At 37.0% G+C, this 18,614-nt stretch overlaps 2 protein-coding genes across 8 annotated transcripts in view; one reads left to right on the plus strand and one right to left on the minus strand.

Moving 5' to 3' along the window:
- The window catches only part of METTL15 (methyltransferase 15, mitochondrial 12S rRNA N4-cytidine), an 89,371-nt gene extending 77,653 nt beyond the window's left edge, over window positions 1–11,718 (minus strand). Inside the window, exons 1-2 of one of the 6 annotated variants that reach the window (XM_088175688.1) lie at window positions 11,700–11,718; window positions 9,943–10,222 (exon numbers count right to left, since the gene is read on the minus strand). In XM_088175688.1, coding sequence (XP_088031814.1) covers window positions 9,943–10,206 — 264 coding nt within the window. In that variant the 5' untranslated portion in view covers window positions 10,207–10,222; window positions 11,700–11,718. The other 5 variants (XM_014889815.2, XM_088175686.1, XM_088175687.1 and 2 more) reach the window with 5 other exon arrangements.
- KIF18A (kinesin family member 18A) overlaps window positions 11,260–18,614 on the plus strand; it is a 32,742-nt gene continuing 25,387 nt past the window's right edge. The window contains exons 1-5 of one of the 2 annotated variants that reach the window (XM_088175685.1): window positions 11,260–11,382; window positions 12,633–13,017; window positions 13,734–13,891; window positions 14,828–14,932; window positions 15,875–15,985. In XM_088175685.1, the coding sequence (XP_088031811.1) occupies window positions 12,666–13,017; window positions 13,734–13,891; window positions 14,828–14,932; window positions 15,875–15,985 (726 nt within the window). In that variant the 5' untranslated portion in view covers window positions 11,260–11,382; window positions 12,633–12,665. Of the gene's footprint in view, window positions 11,383–11,775; window positions 11,885–12,632; window positions 13,018–13,733; window positions 13,892–14,827; window positions 14,933–15,874; window positions 15,986–18,614 lie in introns of those variants that run through there. The other variant, XM_088175684.1, reaches the window with a different exon arrangement.

Below are 18,614 nucleotides of genomic sequence, written 5' to 3' on the forward strand. Positions count from 1 at the left end.
TTATAAGAGTAAAAATAAGAGTATAAATTGTGTATAATGGATTTGAATTAATTAATCTATAAAGATAATCTGTGAATGATTCAAAGGTTATAGGGATATAATTCAAGAGACAGAAATCTAAATTCAAAGTAGAGTTTGAATAGTAAACAGCATGTAAGACATGTTTGTAAACAAAATATTTGGTTTATTTCCCCGGCACTGTCTGGCTGTAGCTACCTGAACAGGCCAGGGGAAGGAGATTCTCATTTTGTCTGGGCCCCTGCACAGAGGTCAGCAGGTTTTACTCCAGATCATTTCCCAAGGTCATTTTCTCCTCTTCTGCACTGCCAGAAGTCACCTTTGTTGAATGAACATAACTCATGTAAGCTGAAACATCTGCAGCTTCTCAAAGCCATTAAATAAAGATTTCAGAATAAATTTTAAAAGTCCAAGTCTGCCTACCCTTGATCAAGTCCAAATCATGCATCTACAAATTTTCATTACATTTTTCCATTCTAAGCCCTGTTTCTTTGGTTGACTCCAGATGCAACTTAAAATGGATAAGTATCCTGTATCCTCCCAATTTATCTCAAAATTATTTATTGCACCTACCACTTTGTCCTACCTAATGCACAAGATCAACCATGTACAGAAAGGTTTCTATTTTAATTTTGGCACAACAACCTAAGAAATTGTCCTCAATTCCTATTAAATAAACAAGAATCAAAACAGTATACTTGCTTTACATGTCTGACCAAAGGCAGGGTTTTTTAAATTGAGCTACATAAACCAGATTGTTAAAAACCATTGGCATCATGAGACATGATAGAAGTTACTTGTGAGATAGCAACAAAGATTTTTTAGTAGAGAAATGTACTTTTAGAGAAATGCTGGAAGAGTTCTACTTTTTTTTCTAAATAACTACACACACTCAGTCTCAGAAGAAAACATTATTAAAACACACACTTTGCTGCTATTCACATGCAAATATGAAAAACTATCCTAGAACTAAGAAAATAAGAGGTCAATGAGACCAAGATATTCTTGCATTTTTATACTATTTTATTCAAATTTAGAAGAAGCAATATTTAGGCTTTAGTATGCTAATAACTTTTGCTTTCCCTTACGAGAATTCAAAATATTTTGCAAATAAGTTCTGTAAAGTAAACCAGACATAGCTGTTTTTAAAGTAGAGCATTTTGATTATTAATCACCTTGTCAAAATCACTGCGTTACAGAAGGGAAAATAATATTACAAATCCAGTGAATCACATATGCTCCACAGACACCTAGTTATGCTATACACCCATGCTGAAAAGTTGCAATTTTCATTTGCATTCTGTTATTTCTATAAGAACTCTAAAAATGAAATTACTTACTAGAGGGCTGTATGTTCTGATGCCATCCTAACGTCAATCGGTAAAAAAATACTGCCATGTTTAGCATGAAATTACTTTACAATAAAAAGGAAAAAAAAAGGAATTAAAAAGTAACTTCTAGAAAATAAAAATGTCTGTGGCAAGATGTAGTTAAGGTTACCCTGTAGAGCAAAGCCTCATTACTGGTTTCCCTGCAGTAAACTTGCAAATGGTTTGAACCTATGCAAGGTAAACAAGCTTTATACAAATCTATAGACCCAGTACCAATAGGATGCTGATGACACCACTATGAAAATTATGAGCAGCTACTGATCTATACAGGAATAATTCCCATCCAAAGCTCGCTCAAGTATACAAGAGCTGAACTTGTCAGTGAAAATATTATAAAGGGATTAAAAGATATTATGCAGGATGACATTACCTGCCTGAAAATAAAGTTGAACAAACAAGTGAAAATTTAAAGTTCTATATTTTTGATAATGGTAATACATTACACCATAAAACCTGTCTTTTTTTGGCACCTATTAAAAAGAAAATAAAACAATCAAATTAAGTACATAGCAAAGAAGAATTTTAGTCGCAAGCAAAAGATCTCTCCTATCAGTTCTATACAGTACATGTCTTTCATTTATGTAAAAAGTTATCAATTGTAATTTAAAAAAATAAGGACTGATAGGTAAAACATAACTGGACTAATTTTTTCCAGAAGTACTCTTGACAGAATATGAAATGATAAAAAAGTTGTTTACACACCAAGTCTAACAATTTACATCACAAAGAGAATATAAATTAATAGTTGGCATTTTGTAGGAAAACAACTTTCTCAGATCACGTATTAAGCAGAATATAAAATGATTTTCCAGTATAGGTCTATTCAACAATTTAACATAATGCAACCATTATTTACCATTTTTCACATTGTACACTGATACACTGAGGATGCTACTAAATTATATCAGTATACAGTCAAAATATCTGTATAATCACTAAGTTTGCATATCCAAGAATTTCAGTAAGTTGCACTATCAACCATCTCTTCATCATTTCACACAGAGGAGAAAAAAGATTGCTATGAGCATATTTTGAAGCACCCATCAATCATAATCACTTATAGCCTCAAATAATTTCTAATGCATTTTCTTCACAAGGGCTCGATTTTTCTGATTACAGCTAAATATGCAACAACGCATGAAGAAAAATGAACAGGTTTTGTATGAAAACATATAAAAAGGCATTTTACTTCTGCTTTGCTTTGTTTTGCACTCCTCACTTATTTTCTAAAGGCTCCTAACTTGTCTTGATTCCACAGGACATACTGGAATACATCACCTGAAGACATCTACCATTTATCTTAAAGTACATAACATCTTTCTCAGTCATCAATGGCAGTTCACCTCAAAAGCCTGGCACAGTCCAGGCACTGGCAAACCAACCACTCTGACCTTTACACATCCACAGCAAAGGCAGCCACATCCCAGACCTCCTCAGGAATGCCAAGTGGCATTCCTTGCCTCCTGTGCAACCTGCAGCCAAACACTGCACTGCACACAGCTGAGAAAAAGAGCCAGAAAGATTCCTGACAAGTATTTCCAATGCTAGAGAACACAGATGAGCCCCTGCCCCCTCTGCTCTTGCATCAGAGGTAAGAGAAGCAAACAAAAACCACACCTTTGTCACCTGCTTTTAGACAGCACTGGCAGACCTTGCTTCAGTATGCATTATTTATTTCACTCATTTTCCTAAGAGTAATGTTGTCTGGAATTAGATTTAATGACATTATGACTCAAGCACACCATTATTAACATTTCCATAGGAAATTAAAATTTCAGTGTCTGAATGACTTCAGCTAATCATCAGACTTAACAAGAAAAGCTGACTTCCTCTGTTACCTCAGAAGAAACGTCTTTCCTCAATTATAACTGAGATATTTAAGATGCAATGAAAATTTTAAAAAGGCTCAAGTAAAAATCTAATTCTTCATTAATAATGATTAGCCAACCCCAAAAAAGTCATGAACATGTTTTTGATAAGCCTTAGCTGCCAGGTTTTACAGCAATTGGACATTAAGTAATTTTGATACAGAGTGAGCCTGAAACAATATTTATTTATTTCAGTGACATTATTAAAACAGAAGAATTTGTCATTTATTAAAACACAATTATTAGAGAATTATTTTCCTAAGATGCTGAGCATCATCAAACATCATTGCAATGAAGATAACATGCTCAGGAAGTCTGAGAAAAAGAAAAAATATTTGAAAAAAAAATCCAAGCATATATTTGCATGACTTTAGATACCTGTTTAAACAATAACTTTAGTAACGTAACCTTTTAATCATCTCTTCACCCAGATTAATTCTGTGCAAAACTACTCCCAACAGTATAAAACACAAAATAAGAAAACAAAACCATATCTCCCATACTCCAACTGTGATCTTCAATTGCTAGTAATATTTTGTGTGATAGGAAAAAGTCTGCATTTCTGTTTGCAAACTCAAATTCAAATATTTAATAAGAAAGCTTAGCCAAAAGGCTGACTAAAGACACACAGTACTAGATGAGGAGGAAATGAGTAGCTACATATATTAATTATCACCCTTTCTGAGAACACAGGCTCACTCAAGTTAAAATTTAAAGGGCTTAGATTACTTTCTGGTGAATTTTATTAGTTTTCCCCAAGAGGTGCAAAGACTAATACTGTCACAACAGAAAAGGAGAACATATACAGCGTCATTACAAGCTGAGTCACCCGAAAGCACTGAATCTTGCTTTATTATAACACAGCATCTTAAACAGTCTCCTGAAGCGCTACCATTTGTTATGTGATAGAACAGTAACAGCAAAGTAACCCAGTACCACCGTGAAATGAAATCTGCACATCTGCAGGCGTTTGCAGCAGACAGACCCTGTTCCCTTGCTGGTCCCTTTGGATATAGCAGCTGCAGCTTTTCCTTCCTCTACTGCAGTAGAGAAAGATGCAAAACAAAAGCTGGTGAGAGGTCTTCTATACTTGTGGCTGCTGGTAACATTTAGATATGCCTTCAGAGAGCCATGATGCAGGTGGGAAGATGAGGTGTTCAGGCAGATGTGCAAGAACTACAATCTGAAGATTCTTTCCTGTGCAGCTGTAGCCATCAACTTATCCTTCCTCTCATCCACGTATTCTAGTTATTTTCTGTCTAGAGACCTAATTCTTGAAGGAGAAAAAAAGTAAAATCTGAAGGAATTTCTTCACCATGCCTCAGTTCATATCCTGCCATCATTCAGATCCAAATCCACAGATATTTTTCATTTCCTGGTACCACAGTCTAATCACTCAGCAGCGCCAGCTTCAAAACAGAGAACAGTTATGCAGTACTCTCAAACAAATTGCATGTGTTTTAAGTCAGTCAATACAAAATTTAAGATCTGTTTTTGGAGGGCCCACTACAGAAGTCAGCAAAACAAGCAGACAATTGAAGGGTGTGACTTTCTCTGCCTCCTCAACTGGCAAGCTGTTAATGAATATCACCTCCTGTCCTGTCTTCTTCCCAGTCCCCTTCTTTTCTCTCCCTCTTGTGATGGAACTCACACAGATGCAGATACTGTAGAAGATGTATGACATTTTGTTGGCATTACACTGTTAAATGCTCCTTTACCTTTTATTTTTTATTTCGACTGTATGTCACAGCAGAGAGCAATGGGTTGTAAGTCAAGGACCATAAGCAAATGGGGTCTGCTTTTCCAAATCTGCATGTAAACACTACTACTGTAAAACCAGACAATATTACTATTTAAAGTAATAATAAATACTTGAAGTACTATCTTTCACGTATCTTAGTCAAAACCGTTTTGAAAATGTTTTCCATTTTCATGCACTAACTTCAAATGCTAACTTCACTAAAAACATCCCTCTTAAAGTATGATTTTAGCCAAGTATTTTAAACAGTGCTATCTGATGAGAATCCATTTAACTAGTTTCCTAGTAGATACATCCAAAAATAAATATACTTTGCATCGATACACATTCGATGCACATTTTATTACACACTTCCACACAGAGCTGAAGCCTGGCTGGCCTCTTCTGTAAATCTACAATAAGTGCAGCCAGGACATCAGGCTAGATAAGAGTGACAGAAAAAATACACAGGAACTACATGATCAACTGAAACAACTCTCAATATGCCCCAGTAACACTTAAGTACCATGAGGAAAAAAGTGTGTTCTGTAATTCCCAGAACATTTTCAGAATTATTCTGTATTAATTTATTGACTCTCACAAGTTTCTGTATCTTCCTTTCTTTTTTACAACTATCACTACAAAGCTCACTGTGCTGCTGACAGAGAAAAATTAGCCATAAAATTTGCACATGGAAAGATATTTTCAGCATGTTTCCCACAAAAAAAATAGTTGTTTCTACAATAAAGAACATTATGCAAATCGATAGCTTTATGTCACCTTACTCATTTTACAAGTCCAGTGAAAAACAGACAAAAACAATACAAGCTTTTACTATGTCCATGTGTGTGTGTGTAGTGCTTTTCCAAAACAAGTATTTCATCATTTATCTCATGATGCAACTAATACTCCCTTCCAAACTTGGTATTTTGGCTGCATTCTACAAAAAAACTCATACAACTTGAGAACTCAAGAATTAATTTTTCCAGACCCTTTTCAATTCCTCTTTATTTTGGACATCCTGCAGAAAACTTCAGTTTTGAGAACCTCTAGTATAAACGGGTCATTCCAATTATAAATTATTTGCATGTGGCTTTGGAGGTGCTGTGATAAGAATCATGGTCACCAGCACAGATATGTAACTATTTATATACCACAATACTTGGAAACCTTTGTCACAAAACAGAAGTCCCCTCTGCAGGGTGCTGGACAGAGAAAGGTTATTTTTGCCTTAAAGCATTTATATTCAGTACAAGGCAGAATGAGAATACTGATGTATGGACAAGAATACACAGAAACTAAGACGACAATTTCAGAACTGACTCTGCTTTCTCACTCCAGCAGCCTAGCTCAGCTTCCTTCAAGTGTCATCTTTACTTGACTAAGTGCAGAAAAGGAAGGAAACAACCATGCTCCAGATCAACATCCAACAGGAGCAACAGAACCTCCAGGAGGTGAGAAGCTACTGTCTTCAAACTTGAACCCCAGAGCTCAAGCAGCACTTCACTCACAACAAAACAATGTCTTATACTTCCTTCCTGTTATTTTAGAAGTCCATGCTCACACTCCTTCTGAAAAAGAATTATTTGATGTTTGGATACATGAAAACAGTAAGTATCCTGAAAACAACGCAGCATGTACCTGAAAGAGTGAAAGGAAAGCTCATGGCAAAGCTGCATGTTTTCAGGAAATATTTGTCTCTTTCTAGCAACTAAGTATAACACATGATTTCCAAGACAAAGAGGATACCTCCTTCAAGGAATGCCAATAGCAAAAATAATCTGAATAACATTATGAAGAATCAAAAGGGAAACATCCACAGTAAGTCCTGGCTAACTCAAGATGAAGTCAGACAAGATCTCTTTGGAGAAAATTAACTGCCTTCCTTTTTTTCACACAAATTAACATAATGAGGTAATAAACATCACCTCCTTCCTATTAACTGCTTCTCATGGACCACTCAAACACTGGAGAAAATTGAAAGGTCTCATTCATTATTTCTCACCTCAATTTTGACCACCTACCATTTAATTTACGGATACTAAAAAAAAAGGTTCTAAATCTATCATAAACCAAATAATACTAGCAGAGCTTATGGTATCTCCATTATAGTCTCTTCTAGATCATACTCAACCATAGATAAAATCGATCATACAAAACCATAGATGCCATCAGACTACAGGCTTCCCCATAAAATCTGAGTAGGGCATAATATTTCTTTTCTTCTAGTTGGAGTTTAAATATTATATATAGAAGTATTTGCTGGTGCTGGAGCACTGCCATTTCCTAGAGCTTTGCAACTCAAAAGTCTTTAAGATTCTCATAAGAACAGTTAAAATGTCGGAGTTTCATCCTCTTCCATTCATAAAAGAACTCATTGCTCTTGAAATTCTTTTACTTAACGTTATAGCCACAGTATGCAGAAAAGATCCACACCTCTAGTTAAAAGATAAATGGCCATTGCAAAGGAAAAAATAAGAAAAAGTAGGCTGAAAACTGAAGGAACATGGTTCTGGATGTTCAAACATTGATTCAAAATAAGTTCAGTTCTTTAAGAGAACAGAGAATTGTCCAGACAACTGCAAAAATATTGGTCAGGTATTTGCAACAACACTCATGGACTGAGAAGATTAAAATGCAGTGTAATCAATACAGTAAACTTAAAGGAAATTACTTATGTGTGGACTTACTGCAACAGACTTTTCATTGAGAAGCGAGGTAGATTAGTAAAAACTAATTTGTAGGCTTTGTTTCAAAGACAGGACTACTACAGGGACTTTGTGAAACAAGGCAATAAAAGAAGATTCAAAGATAAATGGAAGTATTATTGCTCAAACTCCTGACAAACAGATTCCCCAAAGGAGACAGTCAACAAGAATATTCAGTGGGAGGGCACTAACATCTTTATCTCAGCGCTGACTCACTCCTAAGTAACATTTATTTTCGTAAGAACCTCTATAAGTAAAATGAAAATCCCATTCAGTGACCATAACTATAGAGAGAACATCATTTTTCTAATTAGATTTTTTTTTTATACTGGTAACTTCTGTCTTAGGACACAAGAAGAAATAGAGGCTCAAATCAGCTTTTTTATAACAAATAATATAACTCTATTAAAGCCAAGTAAAGGAAATGTTTATGTGTGTAGGAGAGAATAAAGCAGAAAAACTAAATTCAAGATCACAGCACTACCTTTCCTGCCCAGAAAATAAAGTGTTTATAGACTTCCTGTCATGACTATAATCTTAAAAATGTAAATTTATATGACACTCTCAGTTGACATCCATGTTAATACAAACTAATTACCACCACTCAGGTTAGTGACAAACTGTCTCAATCTGTGTTCAAATTTCCACTAACAGCAAAACTCAGTTGACACATTGCATCCTTTTGCATACTACTTACTTTTCAAGGCTTCAGAAAGTGCTTTGAATACATACAGAAAAAGAAAAATGCAATTGCCGAACAGTTTCCAGTTTCAGCCATGCTGAACGGGTCAGCAGTATTATAAATGCTTCTCTTTGAGGTAAACACACCTGGGTTCTCTTATAGCAGTCATTGGTGGGTCACTACTAGCCTAGGAATCTGAAAACACATTTATACCACAGACCTGAAAAAATCCCACCCCAACAATAAGCTATTTACATTCATAAATATTTAAATTAGAAAAAGTCTTCAGAGGCAGTAACCTTAAATACTTTGTTTTACAACAAGTTCTGTTGCCAAGTAAGGTTTTCTACATCAATAAAGAAAGTTTAATGAACACTGACTTCATCAGGCTCTTCTTATCTAAGTAAAAATTTACACAACTGGAAAAATATTTCACATAGTGTATCACAGTTAATATGTTCATTTAATGTGTGAAAATGTCATCATAGTTTTGACATCAAAATAAAATCTGAACTCAAAGTTCCTTATGTATTTCTCTAATTTGGGTATCTTGAACAGCAGACCACACAGAAGAGCAATGTGTATCAATACTGTTTGCATTTTCACTGCTCCTTCAAAGACTTAAAATGATAAACAGTGCAACACAACAAGATTTGACTGCAAATTTTTGATCACTGAATCCACCTCAAACTTGCTATATAACCTTGCCACTGTTGGATCATGCTGTTTTCAAATAAAAATAAAAACATACACACTTTCACCTTTATACTTCTACTTCTGTTTTTTCAGTCTTTGTAGTAAAACTATACATTGATAAGCCTAAATTAGTAAGATTGTATGAAGCTAAAAGAAGCACTAAAATCACAGATGAAAATATCTGAAATGTGAACGTTATTTAAGAATTCATATTATTTTAAAAATCCTTTCAAATTAATACTACGACCACCCAGACAAAAAACATTTCACTGTGTATAATTTTCGAGGATGTATGTAACCATATACTTGGACTATAGCTGCAGTGTAGATATATCAATAGAGAGACCTGAACTATCCCAGATACCAAAAGCAAACTACTTACAGTAGCATACCCTAATAAGAAGGCTTGAGCTAGTTCCATGCTAATGAGGCTGAACAATTTTTAAAACCTACAAAGTTACTACCTCTTACACAAAAGGAAGAGGGCTCTTCAAAAACTGATGAGATAACCATACATGAGAACTCCCCAGTACTATGAGTAATTAACATAATCTTAAGAATACACAAGCGCAATTCAGAAAGACAAGCACAAAAGCAACAGAACAGTCAAATATGACAGTTTTAATAAATACCACCTACTTGAGGATTCAGGCACAAAGACACCAGAAGTTTATTAGTTTGAATACGGAGTTTTAACTTGAACGTTAAAACAATTTAAAGGTACAACTGATTGTTTAAGAGCATCCCTTTATTCCTCTAAACAAAAGTTATTCCTACACTCCACACATTTTTCTGCTGGACTGTTAATGGATTACAAATATTTATTAATCATTTAACTTACCTGACCTGGCTGAGGGGATAAACAATTAAGAACCTCCTCTAGCATCACTGGCATGTGCAATCTTCCATAATTGTTGTTTTCTGTACTTTGAGGCAACTCTTCAGTTTCACCTTTCTGGACAGTTTGTTCCTTTGACTCGGAGTCAGAAAGCTTTTTTGATGAAGAATGGATCCTTCTGGCCAAACCAGCCACATTTACTGAATTCAGTTTCAAGTTACACAGAAACAAATATTTGCAAACTTGGCACAGATTTTGAGGTAACATTTTGGAGTTGATCAGCCTAGAAGAGCAGTAGATGTTGGGAATTACTTTCAAACAAATATCTGAAATAATGTATTTGTTTAAGTAACAAAGCAGAAATGCTATAGGCAAAGCTATATGCATTCCAAGTTGGGCAGCTTTATAGATATGTTTGATCAGCAAAATGTTCTCAGAACTTTCAAGATTATCTACAAATCCATCACGTTCAAGCAATAAGCAGATTCTTTTCACTATCATATTTTAATGTGTGCTTTTCTTGAATTTACCTTGCCAGAAGCTACCAATATTTTTCCTGCATAAGAATATGCTGAGAAAGTTACACCCCTGATAATTGAAGCTCCAGCTGGGAAGTAATTCCCCTACCTTAAGTTCAAAAGTGTGCATCACTCTAACTTTGAATATACACACAGCTGTGAGGTTTTGCAACAAACCATAGTGTGTCTCAAGAAAACATCTGTATTACCATGGTATGCTGTGCTGGTTTTGTCTGGGGTGGTTGTTTTTCTTCACAGTGGCGAATATGGGGCTGTGTCTTGGATTTTTGCTGGACTCAGCAGGGAGGAGACTCAGCTAGGGCAGGTGACCCAAATGCACTGAAGGGATGGATATTCCAGCCCAAACGTCATCATGCTCCATACACAAAGTGGGAGGAAGACAATGTTTGGAGCGATGGCATTTGTGGTCCCCAGTAACCACTACCTGTGATGGGGCCCTGCTCTCCTTGGAGATGGCTGAACTCCTGCCTGCCCACGGGAAGTAGCGCACCAATTCCTTGTTTCGTTTTGCTTGTCTACACAGCTTTTAATTTACCTAAGAAATTCTCCGTATCTCAGTCCCCGAGATTTCTACCATTTTACCCTTCCCCTTCTCTCCCCAGTACCACTGGTGAGCGAGTGAGGAGCGGCTGTCCGGGGTTAAACCATTAAATGTGGGCCATCATCGTACTCATGCTCACCTGCACTGCTATGAGCCCGAGACGCGCGGTTAAAACGAGGGACACGCCGTGCTCACAACCACCCCTGCTATACACAACTGGAGATCTTTTCCTTCGAAGTGAGCAGAAAGTGTCTTTTATAAACAGCGCAAGGCTAAAGGGGCACTCGGGCACGACTGCAGGCTGAAGACTGCCGCCTCAAAATAGAGTGGCACTCAAGATCACGACTTCTACTAAAGCAGAAGGTAAATACAGCAGGGACAAAATCCTACCGCTCAATACTTTTTACTAGAGGCGACTGGAGAAGTGCCAGCCGATCGCACCGCGGTGCGCACAGGCCCCGCTACGTCCGGGGGAAAGAGGCTGTGCCCGCCCGAGCCGGGCTGGCGGGATACGCGGAGCCAGAGGCCGCCCGCCCGCCCACCAGTCCCAGGCGTGCCCGCGTGCCCCCGTGCCCCTTCCTTTCTTCCTTCCTCCCTTCCAGCCTCCCCGCAGGCTCCGCCACCGCACACGCCGTGTGGGCCCCGCGCACAACGCCCCGCGCTCGGCCCCACGCACTTACCGCGGCGCTCTGCTGACGTCAAGGGGGACAGCCAATGAGGAGGCGAGGAGCGCTGCCTGCGCGTGTTTGAATTCGTCGGGTGGCGGTTGGTGCGGCCGTGGCTGGGGCGCGAGTCCGGGGGGCGAGCCCGGGGACGGCTGAGGCCACGGCCCGGCGGTGAGACTGGGCACGGCCGCGGCCCGGGGGTGAGTGGGGCCGGGGCAGCCTCTCTGTGGCCGGAATGGGGGTAGAATTCTCTGGCCGTAGGGCCGAGCCTGGGGCCGGGCCCCGGGGAAGAGCTGTGCCGTGGGGGAAGAGAACAGTGCGGGTCTGGGAGGCGGCTCCGCTGAGAGAGGGCGAGCTGGGCCTGGAGCGGCAAAAGCGCCACTGAGAGCTTTTGCTGTGTAGATTACTGTCCGCTTTTAAGGGTGGGTGAACAGCCCGCTGTTAATAACAAAAATGGGCTAGTTCAAGGAAGTTCCGTTTTGGTATCGGTTACTGCGTCCCATGCAAGGCACGTTAACGTGAATCCTGCTTTAACTCTTTAAATCCATGTGCAAGGTGACTATATCAATAATCCAGGGAGAACAACATAGGCAGCTCCTCTTTCTGCTGAATAACAAAAAAACTACTCGCTTTAGTCTACAGAAATGTGGTATGCCATCTGAAGGCTTGGTCCTTTATAAAGGAAAGCCTGTAGGTCATTTAGTAGTTTAAATTCTGAAATAAGCTTGAGCATTTACTGGGGAAGTGCTAGTTGTTTTTCTGACAGCTGTGCTGAATTAAGTCATCTTTTGAGGCCAGTTGTAGTGTTTGCCAAAGTCTCCGTGCCATTGGGGCAGTACATTGACAAGTGATGGCTGGATCCAGCATAGCTGCCTGTTCAAATGGGTGAGCTGTTGGAAAGAATGAAAGGCATTATATTGCAAATAAAACCTATCTTGTCAATTGCAGAAAAGATTCAGCTGTTCGCTCTGAAAGCGTTGGATGTGGAGCTGGGGAGCAGAAGAGATGACTCCTGCTAAGGAAGAAGATGTCTGTAGCCATGTGAAAGTGGTAGTCCGAGTCCGTCCGGAGACCCAGAAGGAAAAAGACGGCTGCTTTAGCAGGGTTGTCCGTGTTATTGACCGGCACGTATTGGTCTTTGATCCAAAGGAGGAAGAAGTTATCTTCTTTAACAGGAAGAGAGTGACCCATAGGGATATTAACAAAAGACAAAGGAAAGATCTTAAATTTATGTTTGATGCCATTTTTGATGACAGTTCATCCCAGTTGGAAGTTTTTGAGCATACTACCAAAAATCTAATTGATGGCTTCCTAAATGGATATAACTGCACAGGTAACTTAGCTTTTTATCTTCTTTAATTAAAAAAATAATGATTTTCTCAGAGTTTCTACCGTTCTGTCCAATGGCTGCAGAGGTATTAAAAAAGCCCGTGATAGAAATAAAACATTGTGGTTTAATTCATAGATATAAAAGCCTGAGGTTTTAGCATATGGAGGTTAGGCTAGCTCCACTCTATTTTAAAAATAAGTTTGTGTTAAGGTTATACTAGACTTGGGAATTTTATCTGAAATATATGTGCTAATGGGAGTCCTCTAGAGTTATCCAAGCAGAAGCAGTTGTGTCACTAAGCGTAGTAACCTGCTTTATCAACTCTCCAAGATCTTGGGGGTTTTTTAATTGGCTGCTGCAATGTGGTGAGGAGATGAAATGCCTATCAGCAACAAGTTGATGGCTTAGGGTTATGAGAGTAAGTAAATAACATTTTCATGCAACAGATCGGTGAATGAATTTTGAACGGAAAATTCAAAAGTGTTGTTTTGAAACATCTCTCTCTAATTATAGATGTGAAAAGTAAAGCCGAAGTAAGGAACTTGAACCATTTATGAAACAGTTGTGCAAAATAACAAAGGTCTATGAATGTTTGAGTTGTGTTCCTGATTAGCTTAAAAATAAATTACATCTTTTCATTTTGTTGGGTTTTTTTGTTTTGTTGTTTGTTTGTTTGTTTTGTTTTGTTTGTTTCTTTGGTTTTTTGGGGGAAAATTCAGTGCTTGCATATGGTGCAACAGGAGCTGGAAAGACTCATACAATGTTGGGTTCTCCTGAAGATCCTGGAGTCATGTATTTAACTATGATGACACTTTATAAACGCATGGATCAAATAAAAGAAGATAAAACATGTGATGTTGCTGTCTCTTATTTAGAGGTGAGTTCCTGTATTTGGTATGTTGCTTTAAATAAGTCATATTTTATAAATAAAGACAAGCTGGTTTTGCTTTCCTCTGGTCCTTTCTGGGGCTTGACAGAAAGTGTCCTTATAGGAGCAGAACTATATTGTGCTCTGCAAACTTGGTGTTCCTAGGCACCTGTTACTATTTTACAGAAGGCTGCCCAAGAACAACCAGCCCTTCTAATATGTTTATATTATCTCTATCATATCTATAATATGAACTGAACATTCATGATTGTGTTTTGCTGATGAATTACATGCCTCTGAACATCTGTTGATGTGTACAAGAAAATATAATTTCAGAGTCATATTTTAGAACTTCTCAGCAGCATCTATAAATACTGTGAAAAAGCACAACAAAATGCTCTCTTTTTCCAGGTAAATGTTTTGGCACTGCTGCTGGGCAGTGCTGGTAAAATGGTTATCTTTTTAGCTCTCTCTAAGTCTTAATGGGCTCTGGTTGGTATTTGGGAGAGGTAGAAGGAGATGGGGAAAGCTTGCATTGCCATAAGCTTTCACACACCAAGAAAGAAGACATTCAAATAGTTTTAACAGAAATAGGTTTGAACTAAGAAATATCACTGAGGTGTGCATTGTGATGTACAATGGAGGAAAAGAAATGCTTCAGATTCATGCTTGCTGCAGAACTGTTTTTTGTAAAAAAAGCCAATTTTTGTTCAATAAAGAATGAATATTATTTACTAGAAAGAATTATTCACTTCTAAAATCTAAATGGAAATCATGTAAATTGAATGTTTTAAGCTCAGTATAAGAAAAATCTAAAAAAATTAGAGCATGAATTCACTACTTTGTCTTAAAGGAGTATTAAAAAGGACTGGTGATTTCTGTTTATTGAATTCTGTCAACTATAGGAGGATATTTTAACAAAATCTTTTAAATTCCCTTTCAAAGGTTTACAATGAACAGATACGTGATCTGCTGGTCAAATCTGGACCTCTGGCTGTTCGTGAAGATGGCCAGCAAGGGGTGGTAGTCCAAGGTCTGACATTGCATCAGGTATGTAAATATCTATAGAAACTTACAATGTGCTTGAGATATTTGAGAAATGTTCCCCTTGTTCTCAGGATTGTATGTAATTTGGTAATTTCCTGGCCATAAACACCACTAACTTGCAAATCTAATTAATTTATTAAAAGTACATTGTGGAAGAAACCTGCTCGTCTTATTGAAAGCAAATCTAGAAGCATTCAGTCCTTGTTATCAAAAGGGTACTCTTGGCTTGATGCTCATCCAGTAGATTTTGGAAGCTTTCTTTTTTGGCTAAAATATCTTGGCATTGCCTTCGTTACCATCTTGGAATGTTCCACACTGCTGTGAAGTCTCAAGGTTATTTTTGTTTGTAAATAACCATATTTGAAAAGTTTCATATTTAATTACTTTTCTGGACTAGCACAGCAATTCTTTGCTAAGTCAGTGATGGAACTTAGTTTTCCAATCTCAAAATCAATTCCTGTGGACCTATTTTCTTACAGTTTTCTTTTGTACGTTGCATGCTGTGACAGGAAACAATATTCTAAGTTTGGCTAGCTCTCTGAACATCCTTGTTCCCAAACCTTGACTCTTGTGAGGAAAATGTTTTCTTGTACTAATGCATTAAATAGTGATATACTAATTTAAGTCCAGACATTCTTAAAAGAGGCTGATTCTAACTATGGAGAATCTTTCAGATTTGTTTAAATTCTTTACTAAAAATATTTTCTGATTTAGGTTGCTGCACTTAAGTGCTTATTTTTCATACCTTATTGCTTTTTAACTGAGAATATTTGTTTGAAGTGCCTCAGTTTCAAACAAGAAATTTCTCTTACTTCTAGGTAGCTAAAATTTTAAGGTTATTTTTGAGGGTTAATGTTAATGTAAATGTATTTTAGAATCAGTGTATTCCTATAGTTGATGGAAAAGAAAAGAAACCTGTATTTGTCTTGTGCTCTACTCTTAAAGCCTAAATCAGCTGAGGAAATCCTTCAGATGTTGGACTATGGAAATAAAAATAGAACTCAGCATCCCACAGATGTGAATGCTTCTTCTTCCCGGTCCCATGCTGTCTTTCAGGTAAGATGATAAAGCCAATAAATGTTGGTCATCACTGTGAGAAGCAGTTTTTGTTTAAAGTTGGAAACAATGGAAGCTTTTATGTGAACCTTAGTTTGGGGAAGAGGGAATTGAAGTTTTTCAGTTTAATCTTCCTGTTGACTCCTTATTCCTTGGAAGTATGTAATGGTTCTTAGTGTTTATGTTCATTAAGAAATTAATTCAATGAAAATATCTCTAATTCCAATTGTTTGAACTTACTACATATAAAATGTACTTATACCTTCTTAACTTATATTTCTTAGACAAAATAACTTTTATGTAAAATGGTAATTTAAAGCTTTAATGGACTTCCATATTGTAATCTTGTAAACTGAAACTTATTCATCATTCTTTTAATGCTTTCTGGTTTCATGATGTTGCTTAGCATTTCTCTGGGAAAAATAATCTACAGAATGCAGTTATGTAAACTAAGAGTCTCAAGTAGTACTTTCTTATTCTATTTTCTTGGTTAATGTTAATTTTTACAATAAAGTTATTTCCTAATATCCTTATATAGATCAAATTTTAGAAAATTACTATGATGATTCTCAGTTTTCAGAAATTAGTTTTGAATGAGTTGTACAAACATGCTAGAACTTAGGAGCTCCCCAAAGATTTTTTGGGTTAGCTACACTGCCTTATTCTTCTGACTTCTCTTTTAAAATACAACCTGTGATATTTCAAAATGAATCCTGTTATCAGCAATGTCTCTTTTTTCTTTTTTTTTTTTTTTTTTTTTCTCCTGTTTGCTGTTACATACTGGAAAGCAGTGTCTTGAATTTTTTTATTTGTTCCACTCTGGGTTGAAAAAAATATTAAAATGCATTTGATTCTGGTCCTTGCATTAGAACACTTAAATGTTGGAAAGTTCTTAACGGTATCTGCAGACTTAGACAATGCTAAATAACGATAGAAAATTTTAAAAAAACCTTCTGATTATGAAACAGAACGGAAGTCATTGTCCCTCTAAAATCTTCTGTTTTCCTACATACCTTAAACTTATGTTTGAAGTTGTCCTTCCTGTTTTTAATTTCCCCCGAGTATGCCCTTGTTGTGCATTTTCTGTGACTGCACAAACACTTTTCAAGTTGTTTGGGTTGAGATCTGCCTTGTGTATGTGTGCTGCCCTTAGGCTCAAGGTACAGTGCTACAGGCAGGTCAGGGTGAGCTGCTGGTTTCTGTTTGTTTACTTGCTGGGCTGGGATGTCTTATCTTGCCTGCCTTTACTTAGGAAAAAGCTCTGGATTTTATTGTCTGGCAGGCTTTTTCTCAGTACACTTCTGAAAGTGGTAAGCAATTAAATAAATCACTTCAGTTTCTCATATATGTCCACAGATCTGTGACATTCTGCATAACAGAATTGTGTCTTTGTTTCCAGAGATATAAGTGATGAGAAATCCCCAGTGCTGTCATGATTGCTCTTTATTTTTAATGGTCTTTTTATTCCAAGTGTTGCTTTTTTGTAGATAGATGTTATTTTTGGCTTTTCTTGTTTAACCTTTTGGGAGCAGGATGTTTTCTGAAACTAACTCAGAAATTAAGTCTTGGTCCAGGATATTCTGAGCTGATTTTAGAGATGCAAGTTTTGCCTGACTGTACCATATGTCTTATATTTGAAATATCTATCTGGGTCAGGCAACTACTGCATCTGAGAGGAAAATCTGAATTGCCACACTGTTCTATTGAAAGTGTTCTGCTTTGGGGTATTTCCTGTATCTTTTGAATTTTTATAAAAGCTGGGGTCATACAACATAGTTTGGCTGTCACTCTACTTTCCTACTTCATTAATATAGTTACTGTGTTGCTCTGGTAGTGTGTTCCTGGACTGAGGTTCTTTTTTTGTTTTGTTTTGGTTTTTTTGTCTATTACACTGGAAACAATACAACTGAACTTAGTTGTACTGTTTGATACAGGGACATGTCTATTTGAAATACATGAATTACATTTCATAGCAAACCATAAGAATTTTATTTTGTTCATTCACAATACTTGTCTTCTGTTACAACTTACTTCTGTTACTTGTCTTCACAATACTTGTTTTCTGTTACAAGGTACTGTGAAGACTTCATTTCTCATGCACAAAGCTTAAAACTACAAAGTAGTGAGATGCTGCCTTTACTAGTCAGTCACCTTCTATTCATGGCAGCTCTTTGCTAATTCACTGTCCAGAAGGGCACTCAGGAGTGTGCCAGTAACCATTAGCCATATTAAATGGCAAGGCACTCAGTGGTGAAATATATACTGAAAAAGTATAAAGCCATCTAAGGATAACTTTGGTTCTTCTTACTGACTATATATTCATGCTTTGCCTACTTCCTTATAAACCTGAAGAAAGAATACCTTCAATAGCAGAAGGAAGCAGAAGCATTTAGTTCTTTATACTGTGAAAACTTTAGGAAAGATGGATTGAAGGGGGAACAAGTGGTTTCAGGAGGTATCACATTTGAAAAGGTCCTGGAGTGTATTTTCACAGCAGTAAATGAGTACTGTTTCCTATTAATGGGAGATATACATTTTGAAGTACACTATAAAGAGATGTTTAGGGATAAACCAGGAAAAGGTTGACCTTTCAGTGATTTGGCTTTAATTGTATTTGAAAAAGGAACAC

This window comes from Sturnus vulgaris, chromosome 18 (genome assembly GCF_052056855.1).
Source record: "Sturnus vulgaris isolate bStuVul1 chromosome 18, bStuVul1.hap1, whole genome shotgun sequence".
Lineage (NCBI taxonomy): Eukaryota > Metazoa > Chordata > Aves > Passeriformes > Sturnidae > Sturnus > Sturnus vulgaris.